The following is a 12,508-nucleotide window of genomic DNA, read 5'->3' on the forward strand; positions in this document are numbered from 1 at the left end:
ACGTTTCAAATGCTCACGTGTGAATCGATTTTAAACAGGATCTTGTTTCATTATATGAACACATTTTTTAGAATATTTCTTTCATGCAGCTGAACTGTTACTAAGTGGATGTTTAAATTATGTTGCCATTCTTTTTTAGTTAATTTCATCTTTAACTACTTATTTCGAAGTGTACCCACAACTTTAAGCCACTCATCGGAACCATTTCGCCTCAACTTTTGGCTCGACTATATCAATAATTTTAAGCTTGACGTAGACCAATGATAGGACAGATTTGAGGAAGCCTTTTTTTCCTCGCTTTAGACTGGTTTAATTCTTCTGGTCATGGTGTTTTTTGTGAATCGTCTTCAATCTGAAACAAAATTCTGACAATTATCCATGCTGCATTTATCCAAACACTTCCAGATGACCACACCCTAGTTAAATCAACCCACTTTTATACAATGCATGAAGATTGGGAGAAATCTGGAAAGATGAGTGAATATAAAGCAGCAATAATCACACCTCCCTGAACAACCATTAAAATCAAGAGTTTTCAAGAGTCACTAAACATAAAGACAAAACCCACTGACGGATATGGATACGGTTTATTCAGGTGTTTTGACCAACCATTTTCACGCGGGGTATAAAATCCCTCATTTAACATTTATTTTTCATTAAAAAATACAGATATAAAAAAAGAAAGCTGTTATGAAAAGTGATACAAACCCCATTACAATATTCAAATCATTAAGACGATCAAGGAGAATCTATACATGAATCCAGTCACCCCCGAGGGATGATTGCTGATGCAATCACACATTCTTCAACTTGAACTTCTGTGACTCTTCAGTCCAACCACGGCGTAGCATCGTGGTGAAAGCAGGGGATCGAAGAGTTGCACCAGCGCTGAGAATGATAAATCCTCCTGCAGCAAACAATGGGACATAAAAGAATGGAAATCAACACAGGATTCTTCTCCCCCGGTTTCACCTCGCGACCTCTGGCATCCTCCGCCGTGTGATGATCTCAGTATTAAAGATTTCTCTATTGAATCAACAGATAGAAGACATCTGTAAAAACACAGTTAGGTGGTCTCTAGATTTGACTTCCTTTGATGGACCAGCCGTTTCCTCGTAGGTCATTCTGAGAGAGAAAGGGGACGACGGGCCGTGTTCAACAAAGATGTCGGGGCTAATTTTAAATCAGTAGTAATATCCGCCGGCGTTGGTTGACTATTAACACCTGAGCCAGAAGACTCTTCTGAAACATTCAGAAATTAACGATGGTGTGTGCGCTGAAATCAGTCTGCAAGACTGAACTTGCCTCAGCTCACTTATCATCATATGGATCATATTCACATACATCCATCACCTCTCTCTCTCTGCTTCCTCCTCGAGGGAGGCCACTCAAAGCAGCGCTCTCCATGTTATCCAGTCTGATTACACGACCCTATTAAAGAAATCCATCTGACACGTGTAATCACATCTTCAAAGCGCCGGCCTCGGACGTATCTGATCGCAGCGACTCACACCAGAGATTTGTGTGTTGTGTTTGGCCGCAGACGTTAAAATGAGGACTGGCTTTCATTTTGTCGGAGCCTATATCGTTATGTTGGTGGGGAAACCAAAAAAAATCTGGATTTCACATGAGATTTCCATCTTCACTTTTCATCTGGGGAACAAACAATAAGCTGTACGAGCAAATTATGTAAATGAATCCAGCTGAAAAATAAATGTGTCATATGTAGTTTGTTAACTTCGGATTTATTTTCAAGCACGAGTTTGAGGACTTTGGTTGTAAAACTTAATTCCATCGTATTTTTATTTGTTTTTTGAGTGAATGTAGTTTATTCAATTTTTTTGAAATGTAATGAATATTTGCTAGTTTTATTCATCTTGATGAAAACAAATCATCCATTAAAGCTCAATATTAACTTATTTTTAACAATTTGCAGGTGTTTTATAGACAAATACTTCTAAATATCAAGAAAACAAATTGTAGATGAATAGAAATTAAAATAAATGTTACATTCCCTATTTTCTTCCTTCGGTTTGGGTGTGCATCTATTTAAATGTACTATAACATAAGTATAACCATAAAAAATACTTTCTGAAGCATCGTGGGAGCAGTTTACATTGGGATGAATGAGATGGAAATGATTTTACCTGTTCTTTCAGGTAGCAGAGGCGATCGAGGAGAATTAACCCTTCGATACATGGAGCCAGAGCCACCTTCAACTACACAGAGAAATGAGAGAAGAAAGAGGTTTTTGATGGGTTCTCATGTCTGTCTGGTGCAAAGCAGGTCTCTTTTTACAAGTTGTCTCTTTAGGGATAGTCCCTATACTAAAACTACACACAAACCACAGTGACTAGTGTCTTCCCAGTAGCTGAATGATCCCCCAAAAACACTTTCACTGCTTTATGTCATGAAGGAAAATTGGTGTATTTGGGTGACGCCACAATTAGTGGCCTGGGCTAAAAACCAGAAGAGTGGTTTTCTTCTCCAATCTGTCCATTCATTCCTGCAATCCTTCCACGAAGAACACAGTGATCTCACTTAATGGCCTTTATTGGTGTCTCATTTTACAAGAATGAGTTAAAACAGGTTGTTGTGGCTTGGAAACATTCCCGCAAAAGCTTAGGATATTGCCTCACCATGTTAAAGGCATGCATCTCTGCCATCCGTGGTAAGTACGTGTCGTGGTAAGCCTGGATATCGCTGTCGGAGAGCTGGGAAAGAGAGCAAAGTGTTTTGATTATGCCACAGTGTGACGGATAAAAGTTTAAAGATGGAGGAAGATTAAAAAGGGAATTGTGGATGATGCAGAAAAGATGCCACCTTTATCACCATGGATACCAGCTTCTCAACATCCCACACAACCAAAGCGAGCATCTCAAGCAAGCCTGTATACTTTATTAACCTGACATGAATTGGAATATTACATAAAAATCAAATAAGACTACAGTTTCCCTCCAGTTGAGCCAGAATCAGGAACATTTTTCCTGCGGTGTTTTCCCCCTGTATTTCCCATGTTTTGTTTCTGGAAGGTGTTCTGTACATCGATCCCAGTCCCAACCTTTGATTCATCCAGTTCCAGCTTGCGCAAACCTCGCCGAACATAATCCACAAATGATTTCGCCTTGGAGTAGACTTTCCCGATTCGTTTTTCACTGCAAAGCAAACATATACAGGACATCCATCATTTCTCTGCCCCTGAACATTGTATTTCTGCACAATGAAATAAACATCATTCTTTCGCTCTCCAGTTCACCCTGTGTGTGTGTGTGTGTGTTTTTTTTTAAATCAAGCCTTAGCAACCCGAGCCAAACTGTGAAACACTTCTTAAAGACAAACCAGTGATGAATAGGTACTGCTTAGAAAAAGGAATGGATATTCAATACTGATCTAATGCTAGTGATTAAACTGAAGGTCGCAGAGCAGTGGGGTTCAGGCATAGCTCAGCTTGTTTACCGGCGTCTGCATGGAGTACATTCAATAAAGGCTAATACGTGACTTAGTTCTATAATTTGGTTTATTAGTGTAGAAGACAGTGATGATCATCATCCATCAAAGATCTGGATCACCAGGATCAGCAGCTATTCGTTTGGAAAAGTAAAGTAAGACAAGCTGAACTAAGGTCACATAAATGCTTATTTGTTTTTCTTTGTGTTCTTCAGTATAATAAGATGGAGACAAAGTTAGATTAGATTCCAATGGTTTGGTCATGTTCAGAGGAGAGATTGTGAGTACTATTCGTAACAGGGTGATGGAGCTGCAAGAGGGCAGTTGGCTGACAGGAAAGAGGATGACACAATATGGCGATCCCTAAAAGTACAAGCCAAAAGGAGGAGAAGAAGAAGTATAATACAACCAAGAATTGTTTGTTTCCACAAAAAAATGACGACAAACATAAAACAACTCCATAAAGTTTGCAAGGTGCCCTCCAGAACTCCAGAAGCTGGAAGATCTGGAAACTGTAAAACTTCTATTTATGACCTTTTTGAAGCTGAAATCATCACCATAGCCTCAGGTGGTGCAGCCCTGCTGAGGCGCTCTGCTATACATTCATTCTAAAAGACTAAAAATGTAGCATTAAATCCAAAAGTGAGGGATGCATCTTGCTGGGTTAATGCAGAGATTGCAAGTCCTTGTTATCACATGCTAACGTTTTTGCGAAAATGCATATTTTACCTCCAAAAAGTGACATGAGGGAAGTATTTTTACATTAATTTAATGTCTCTGACTAATTTTTATCTTTATAAACCACTTTGTTCTCATCTTACATACAAAATCTGGTCTGTTAGTGAGTGTATTTAACATTTGTTTGCAATATTTGGGTCATCTGTAACCTAAATAAACCACAAACAAAAACTTTTTTTTGGTTCAGAGAAAATTAGTGATTTTTTTTTTTTAAATCCTTTCTCCTGCTACTGAAGTGCCTGCAAAACACATGTTGCTGTATGTGGATGCTGTGACATAATGAGCAATTAAAGAACAAAAGGTTCCACGTGCTTGTGGTCATTTCTCATATTAAATGGATGCCAGATGTAAACTGCCGTGCGTTACCTTTTAAAGGAGCCGTAGTGATCTCTCAGAATAACGTGAAAGACCGCCCGGAAAAACAGAGACTCCATCTGAATCTGAAGGAAACATCAAGCTTAACTTGGTTTAACATAATGCAAATTAACCGTGTTTCTCTTTTATTCCCCTATGAATTAGTCGAGCATATGTGCGAACAGTCGGCGAATATTTCTGACACTTTTCAGACCCGATGCAAGATTACCAAGCAATCAAGCAGGACCCAGATCTAAAGAGTGATCAATCTCACTCCAACTGCATTAATATGTATAAGCATTCCATATTAATGGATGGTGGTATCGTGTATCAGCTTAGGGCCGGAGACTCAACCGCTGAATTTCAAAATAAATAATCTGCAGTCAATCACAGATTTACTGTATGACAACAGCAGCATTAATTTAATGGGTGGATTAATTTTTTTAATGAATATGATGCAATGACGACAATTTATTTATTTGTGTTGTTTACAATTAGCATGCATGCTTTACTTACCCCCTGGCCGACTGAAAATCTCTCAAGGGCCTGTATTAATAGGAAAATGGTTTTCAGTATTTATTTAAAAGAAACTATTTGCAGAGATAAAAACTTGTAGAATTCATTGAAGCTGAAACAGCAGACAGGACGTTGTGCACATTTATCACAGCTTTGTTCAAACTCACCAAACATGCAGACATCCTGGCGTTTCTGCCGCAGAACCAGGACCGGTGGCGGAGGTACTGGCTCAGAGGGAAACCACACGAACTGTGCAAGCTCTCTGTGAGGGAACACACAAAGCTGATGTTGACTGATCTGTTTATAGCTGCACTCAGTGGGTTCACATTTGAACCATTTCTCAATGAAACTCTTGGAGGACACATTTTGATTTTGATTCATGACGATGGAAAATTCGCCTTTTTGGCGATGTAGATCATCTGAACCAAGTTTGAAAGAGCTGCTTATGTGTTAAACATTCACCTAAATGTTTGACATTTTTTGAAAATGCTTATTTGCTTTTTTTTTTTTTTTTGCCCAGAGTTAGATGAGAAGATTCATTCCGCTCTGGTAACCGTTGGTGAAATCTGAAGCTACAGGCACGGAGGTATTGCACTAAGACTGAAGGCAAATTATAGCTCTTTTCTTTTTCTGAATAAAACTGCATCTTTAAAAAAGTCATTTTCCTATTTCCTAGTCATATTCCTTCCTTGCAGGTGTATAAAAATAATTTAAATAAATATATTTTACCATAAAAAGGGAGGATTGCTGAAGTGGAGGAGCAAAAAGTAGCTCGCACTCCCAACCACAGCAGAGCATACACACACACACATGCACACGCATGCACGCACACACAGACACACACACACACACACACACACACACACACACACACACACAGATTCCCTGTGGGAGGGTACTGTGTATGACTAGCTGACAGCCTGCCATCCTTTCCATGTAATTTCTAAAAGGGTCAATGACTGGGGCCAAGGCGCAGCGAATCCAGAGGGAAGCAGTCAAAAGAAGCAGTAATAGCATGTGCAGCTGCAGCCAAAACACGCTAACATGTTGGCAGCTGCCTTAGCTTCCATTCTGCCCAGCGCATGGCCTGCTGACAGAGGCCCTCTGAGGCTATTGAAGTGGACAAGCCTTTCCTCCATCTGAAGGGTGGATTACAGTACGTACATAGAGCTGTTTATAGTAGCTAACCTCACGCCAGCCACAGACGTCACATCAGAAGTGGCCACGTACCCTGAAGACAAATATTCCTGATATTCCCATGAGCGATCCGGCCAACAGTTTGTTAAGAGAAAGGTCGCAGACACCCTAAATGTGATGGTCTTGAAGCAATTGGTGCTGCAAGGTTGTAAAAAATGGAGGATGGGTTTGAGAAATTGCTCCTTTTTAGGGTGAAGTAGGCCACCGCAGGAGCTGGCCCACATCCCAGACCCTACCGTAAGGCCCAACAATGGAGAGTCTATGTGTGTGTCTGTGTCTGTTTTTATTCATTTCTGCGAAAGAAAGTTGGAGGAACAAACATATAAAAAGGGAGGGTTTTGAACCAGCTGTCGCCACATCATATCCCGATCTTAGCTGACACCACGGTGGTTTTCGTGATGCCAAAGATGGTTTGTTAACAACAGATATTGCATTGCCTGCAGTGAGGCCTCTTTCCTGAGGAGACTCAAAGGCTGGAGTCACAGCATGAGGACACAAGTCGAGGATTTCACACTTCGTAAACGGGAAAAAAAGGAGCATGAAACGAGGACGACATCCTGCTTTTAGCACCTAAATTTTAGCACCTTTGGGGCGGCAGTGGCTCAGCGGTAGAGCAGAGGTCTTGAAGACAGATCGCCCAGCCATCGGTGGATCGATTCCCGCTCCCGCCAGAACATCTCCGGAGTGTGAGCTGACGGTGGGAGGCGTCAGCTCACCTCCCAGCCACTGCCGAGGCACCCTTGAGCAAGGTGCCGTCCCCCTTACAAGCTGCTCTATTGGGGCGCACTCCAGGAAGCTGCTGCCCGTCACTCTGCCTCCCAATGTACAGCTTGATGTTGTGTTGTGTTGTGTTTGTATACTAACTGCATGATTACAGGCCCCTTTGTGTGCTGTGGTTGTTTCAGGGGCCTGTACATACATAGTGTGAAAAACTAACACAAAAAATGTAACAAACACCTGAGTGACAAATGTAATTTCCCCTAGGGGATCAATAAAGTGTATCTTCTTCTTCTTCTTCTTCTAAATTTGCCTCAAAGGAATGACTGACATGAGGCCGCTTCTGTGTGGAAATCAAGACAGACTTAATTACAGTATTACAACACTCCACACTAATTGCAGAATCAATCGCTCTCATTGTGTTCCCAGCAGCAACAACAACAACAACAAAAAAATGGCCTTACTTATTCATCCTAAATCCATAAATCCACTCCAATGGCTCAAACAGTGGCAATCTGAGCTTAACTCAATATCCAGAAGGGCTGGCCGGGTTTTCCCAAGTCTCAATAGGTCCTCTAACTTGTTTACTTACTATAAATTATACATATATATGCATATAAATATAAAGGCGATTGTGGTTTTATGTGAGATGGTGGAGGATGAGGGTGATGAAGTGACCGCTGCAGGTGTCTGAGGTTGGATTATGAGACGTGTGACAGTGAAAAACGAGAGTCGAGAATAGAAACACAGACTGGGAGCTTTTTAGACTATAGAAACCATATGTTTCCTAAAAAAAAGAAAAGAAAAAAAAAAAGAGGGAATTGTGTTTGTGTGTGTGTGTGTGTTGGAGGGTGTGTATGTATGTGTGGTTACCGTGTCCAGCAGGGTCAAACTCCTCAGACAGCAGGTGATAGCAGCAGCCCACACTGCAGACAGCGGCCAGCTCCGGTTTAGCCACAAACATCCTCAGGGTGCTGGGAGCCAAGTCGCCGCATGTGTGCAGGCCAACCATGACCGCATCCTGGAATTCGAAGAAAGGCGTGCAGGGAAAGGAGAGAGCAGAAAGAAGAGGGGGGTGGGGGTGGGGGGGTGGAGATCAATGGTAAAATTTATTGATGATGACGCACTCCAGATTTGGCGCCGCAGCAGCATCCAGCACTTGCTCCACTAATGTGAACTCCAGCTGCTGTGACAGACTTTCAGGAGCTGCTGTGGGAATCACGCTTCGCTGGAGTGTTTTTGGGTTTTTGTTTTTTTTTTAAACTCTGGATTTGCTCACCTGCAGCTCATTGATGAGTTCTCTGAGCTCGGTTTCCGCGGTAACATAAGACGTGAGGGGTGAAAACACAGCACGAGTGATGTCGGTTCTGTTCTGAGCTTTCTTTTCCAGATTCTCCCTCTTTCTCCTCTCCTTTTCCTCGGGGCTCAGCTGGTTGGGAGGGACTCTGGGGGATGTAGTCTGTATCACATCCACGGATAGAGCACTCAGGAAGAGCTCCTCCGTTTCAGGTGTTTCTTCTGAATGCGTTTCCACATCTGAAATGGGGATTAGCAGCTCCTCCTGCGGCGCCATGCCTGCCACGCCGTCATATGAAGCATCGCAGTCTCCTTTCAACGCAGTCTTGATTTCAAACAACTCCTCTGGAGGTGAATTTGGAGCCTCCCCCTGAGTCCTCGCTACGTTTTTGTGTTTCTGGTACGCCCTCGAGAACTTCTTTAGCTTCCTGTTCCTCTCCTGCGCGCCATGGGTGTTGGTGTTGGATGAGTCAATGCCGTAGACCTGAAGACCGTACTGCAGAGACAAAAAAGAACTCAGGTAGCCCTTCCCTGAGCCAACGTCAATCACCTGGAGGGGGAAAAAACGTGAGGAATTATCAAAACAATACTGTGATTAACCACAAAATCACAACTGTTCTTCTACCTGTTTGACTCCACAGTGCTGGGCCAGACAGGCCACCACCTCTGACATGGACCGGACCTCATGAGATTTCTTGGAGTTCATAAATTCATCCGGTTCAAGCTGAGCGTCTGAGTCAGACAGAACAAAAACGAGCATGAAATATTGAGATGGACATCTCTGGACAATCTTTGACTGCTTTCCAACTATCAGCATGACAGAATGCCTTGAAACCCTGCCCACCTGTGTCTTCTCTGCTCTCCCCAAGAATCTCCAATAGCTCATCCCTGCTCAAACTCACTCCAAGGTCAGGGAGGGAGTGGGATTTGGCTGCTTGAAGCAATTCATGGGTATCAATCAGTCGATGTGTGTCACTGCAAAACCCAAAAAGGGTTGTAGATCTCTCTGTTTAGGGAGACGGACATGGAGTCGATGATGATGACAAAAGAGAGTTTAGTCTGCATAAAAAAATCTATTCTGTATTCATTCTTTCCATTTAATTCTTATTTAGAAAGTAATCAGTTCTGGTTATCCATTATTAAGTGTTGTTAATATTTTTTGGACCAAATCCTCAGCAGCTTTTTTTTTTTTTTTTTAAATTTACTATGCTTATTTTTTTTTGTCAGGGACTCAAATTGTCTTGCCAACTGAGAAACATTAAACGGCTATGTTCTAACAGCTATGAAGCTATAAGCATTAATAAATAATGTCCCATACATTGAGAAAGGGGCACGCACTGTACAATTTCCATGTTCTCATTCTCCTGAAAACGCTCAATGTATTTACCTTTTACTCTGCGCTCTGGCGCCCTCTTCTGGTTATTATACGAGCTAACAGATGACAGGACATCTTGAGGAGGGACGGCCATGAATCGGTTCCACACGTCGCGTGTGTAAAACTCCACCGTGTGAGCATTTGCTATACTCAGTGTTATAGACAAAAACTGCTTGACTTCATCGATCCGACGTTGAATTTCTACGAGGCTGTACGAGACGGAGGCCATTCCAAAGACTTCCTAAGAGCTCATGAGAAAGAAACACGGCGAGTCTCGGTGATGTATGCCAAGACATTAGCAGTCGAGTGTACTATTCGATGAGTTCACTAGATTTTCTGCAGTTAAATTGTCGAATTTACATCTACATACATATGTTAAAATATATTTAGGTAGAATCAACATTATAACAAGCCTAAACAAGCGTTACACGCACACACAAATACACGCAAATTTGTGCGACTAATATGCTAGTTGTTGCGTTATTAATTATAACATACGTTAGAAAATTACGATACTTCAATTTTTTTTCAAATTACTGAAACAGTTGTTGTCGTATTCCGATGTAGAAAATCGTGTTATTTTAGAAATGGCCTGCATATAATTAAATGATCTAGAAATTAAAATATATATTTTTGGTGGCGCTATTCTGTAATCGACTTGTAAGGGCTGCCTAATACGTCATCAGTCTGCGACTATCGGGAAAGTCAACCCTCGCGTGGTGTAAACATAAAATTTAGCTCAAAATGGCACCAACCGATGGAAAAATGAAGAATAAGAAGTTTACAGGAAAAGGTGATGACTGGAAAAAATCCAAAGCGAATACACAAGGTGTCTTTAAAAAGAAAAAATGGATTCCAGACAATAAAGTATACCAAGGCAGTGTGAAGGAAGGTACGTTTTTGTTAAAACACAACAGTGTCTGCGTTGGAATGGAAAAAGAACTGCATTTACATTAATTTCACTGAATAGTCTACGTAATATCTTATGTCATGGTTTCACTTTCAGGTCAGGGGTTTGCTCTAAACAGGAAACAAAAAGTCAAACATGAGTACAACAAACTACTTCGGAAGGAGAGAAAGAAGACGCATGAGTCGAAGTCTTTGTACCAGGAGGAGTACCCAGAGCACCTCAGACATCTGTACATGGCAGAGGCAGAGAAACTGAAGAAAGAGGCTTGGACGAATAGAATGAACAGGAGCAAGATGAGGATGCAGGGACAGAAGAAGGATGAGGAGATGTGTGGAAATGATGATGCTACACAACGGAGTGAAGCCATTGATCCAGACCCGGAGGTGAATGTTGTATCCCAGATGACAGAGTGTGTCACTGGGAGCGAAGAACCGACAACAGCAGCAGAGAAAGAATGGTGAGGGAACACATATCGGCAGCAGTTTGGAAGATTTAGTGACTTAAAGTGAGAAATGTGAAGATAAATGATTACACAAAACCCTTATTAAAGCCTGAACACACTTAAAACATTGGAAGCATCGAAGGAGAGTTGAAAAAACTTTTACTTCCACAGTTGGATAACTAAGTGTAAACCAGTTCATGCATCTTAAAGTCTGTTTACTCTTTTTGGAAACACTTCTGCTATTGCTGCTACTACTACGTACTACTACTACTATTACATGCTACTACTACTACAGCTGTGTTAGTGAAAAGAAATTTTACACGTGATTAACACATTTAGCGATAGAGCGACAAACTATCTTATTATTTATGGTAATATAAACATTTATGAACCCTCCCCATACTGATATTATACCATCATTTATTTATTACCTTTTCCCACTCTTATTGACTGTTTAAAGCAATTCTGTGTCTCATGGAAGTCCAACACTCGCAGAACGTAGCGCACTTCTGGATGCCGTCAGCCAATAGAATGTGCCTATGGTATCACATGACCACCTTCCAAAAATCCGCGATGAATATAAAAGTTGAAATTTGACTTTGACCCAGTTTTCTGAAGGCCGAGGTCATCAACTCATTTTCATCCCCTTTTCCACCCGAGTAATGTGCTTTTTCTTTCATCTTTCTATCTGCAACGGATATGAAGATATTTGGTGGACGAATGGACGGACAGACGGATGGAAGAACACACAAACTCTGACAATTATAATACTGTACATCACCGCTTCGCGGGATATAAAGATACCAGAGGAAGAGACGTAAAGTAAATCTATTCTCACGATGTTTTCTTGCAGTCTTCCAATGAGCAACCGAATGAGGAAGAAAATGCTGAAGAAGACATCCTATCAGAAGACCAAAGAGGAGTTTGAAGCAGTCAGAGAAAAGCGGAGAAAAAAGAAAGAGGTGATTTTTTTTTCTCTGTTATCCTTTTTGTAAAAAAAAAAAAACAATCTGTATTTGTTCTGGTAGGTTGTCTGGTTCTTTACATTAATTTTTTTCTGAAATTGTCAGGAGTACATGAAGAAACAGCAGCAGAAAGAAGAAGCTATTCAGAAGTACAAACAGAAAAAAATGGAGGCGTTTCAGATGCTGGGCAAGAAAACAAAGAAAGGACAGCCCAATCTAAACCTCCAGATGGAGTATTTACTTCAAAAGATTCAAGGAACTGGAAAATGAACTAACGCCACCGGAGAGTACAGTAATAGGAATCATGTGGTCCTTGCAAACTGTTTGGGATTGGGTGTTTCACACAGAAAACACGCTTTTGTCATGCTTTTTATTAAAAGTGTTAATATAAAATAAAAGTTTGTGTCTTTTTGTATAAACTCTTGTCCAGTATTTGATTTCTGAAAACTAGAAATTGTGGCACGTAATAATCTCAGGCCACTAGAGGGCGTTGTGAGACATGAGTAGATGGTGGGAAAAGTCCTCATGAAAGACATTTTTTTAAAATTCTG

General features: G+C 41.1%; 2 protein-coding genes across 3 annotated transcripts; one reads left to right on the forward strand and one right to left on the reverse strand.

The window, feature by feature from the left end:
- Positions 1-584: 584 nt before the first annotated feature.
- Positions 585-9,994, reverse strand: mettl25 (methyltransferase like 25). 2 transcript variants are annotated; one of them, XM_068306856.1, is made up of 12 exons: positions 9,653-9,994; positions 9,110-9,271; positions 8,891-8,997; positions 8,249-8,761; positions 7,843-7,990; positions 5,223-5,317; positions 5,056-5,085; positions 4,552-4,625; positions 3,062-3,155; positions 2,640-2,714; positions 2,148-2,219; positions 585-907 (listed from the first exon to the last, which is right to left on the reverse strand). In XM_068306856.1, exons 1-12 carry the CDS (start codon positions 9,867-9,869, stop codon positions 806-808), a joined length of 1,689 nt encoding a protein of 562 aa, XP_068162957.1. In that variant the 5' UTR covers positions 9,870-9,994; the 3' UTR covers positions 585-805. The 2 variants fall into 2 exon arrangements, with proteins under 2 accessions (XP_068162957.1, XP_068162956.1); XM_068306855.1 differs by having other exon boundaries at positions 586-907; positions 8,249-8,815.
- Positions 9,995-10,324: 330 nt separating this feature from the next.
- On the forward strand, positions 10,325-12,344 carry ccdc59 (coiled-coil domain containing 59). The gene is made up of 4 exons (XM_068307249.1): positions 10,325-10,532; positions 10,647-11,007; positions 11,846-11,954; positions 12,063-12,344. Exons 1-4 carry the CDS (start codon positions 10,385-10,387, stop codon positions 12,225-12,227), a joined length of 783 nt encoding a protein of 260 aa, XP_068163350.1. The 5' UTR covers positions 10,325-10,384; the 3' UTR covers positions 12,228-12,344.
- Positions 12,345-12,508: the final 164 nt, after the last annotated feature.

This window comes from Antennarius striatus, chromosome 22 (genome assembly GCF_040054535.1).
Source record: "Antennarius striatus isolate MH-2024 chromosome 22, ASM4005453v1, whole genome shotgun sequence".
Classification (NCBI taxonomy): Eukaryota; Metazoa; Chordata; class Actinopteri; order Lophiiformes; family Antennariidae; genus Antennarius; species Antennarius striatus.

What these genes read in the sequence shown, in the direction of transcription:
- mettl25 (XM_068306855.1), bottom strand. Translation starts at nt 9,869, where the DNA reads ATGGCCTCCGTCTCGTACAGCCTCGTAGAAATTCAACGTCGGATCGAT. An exon ending in GATTTTCAGTCGGCCAGGGG is followed by an intron (nt 4,626 to 5,055) that starts GTAAGTAAAGCA and finishes TGTTTCCTTCAG; the next exon opens with ATTCAGATGGAGTCTCTGTT. An exon ending in TCTGCTACCTGAAAGAACAG is followed by an intron (nt 908 to 2,147) that starts GTAAAATCATTT and finishes TGTTTGCTGCAG; the next exon opens with GAGGATTTATCATTCTCAGC.
- ccdc59 (XM_068307249.1), top strand. Translation starts at nt 10,385, where the DNA reads ATGGCACCAACCGATGGAAAAATGAAGAATAAGAAGTTTACAGGAAAA. An exon ending in CCAAGGCAGTGTGAAGGAAG is followed by an intron (nt 10,533 to 10,646) that starts GTACGTTTTTGT and finishes TTTCACTTTCAG; the next exon opens with GTCAGGGGTTTGCTCTAAAC. An exon ending in ACAGCAGCAGAGAAAGAATG is followed by an intron (nt 11,008 to 11,845) that starts GTGAGGGAACAC and finishes GTTTTCTTGCAG; the next exon opens with TCTTCCAATGAGCAACCGAA.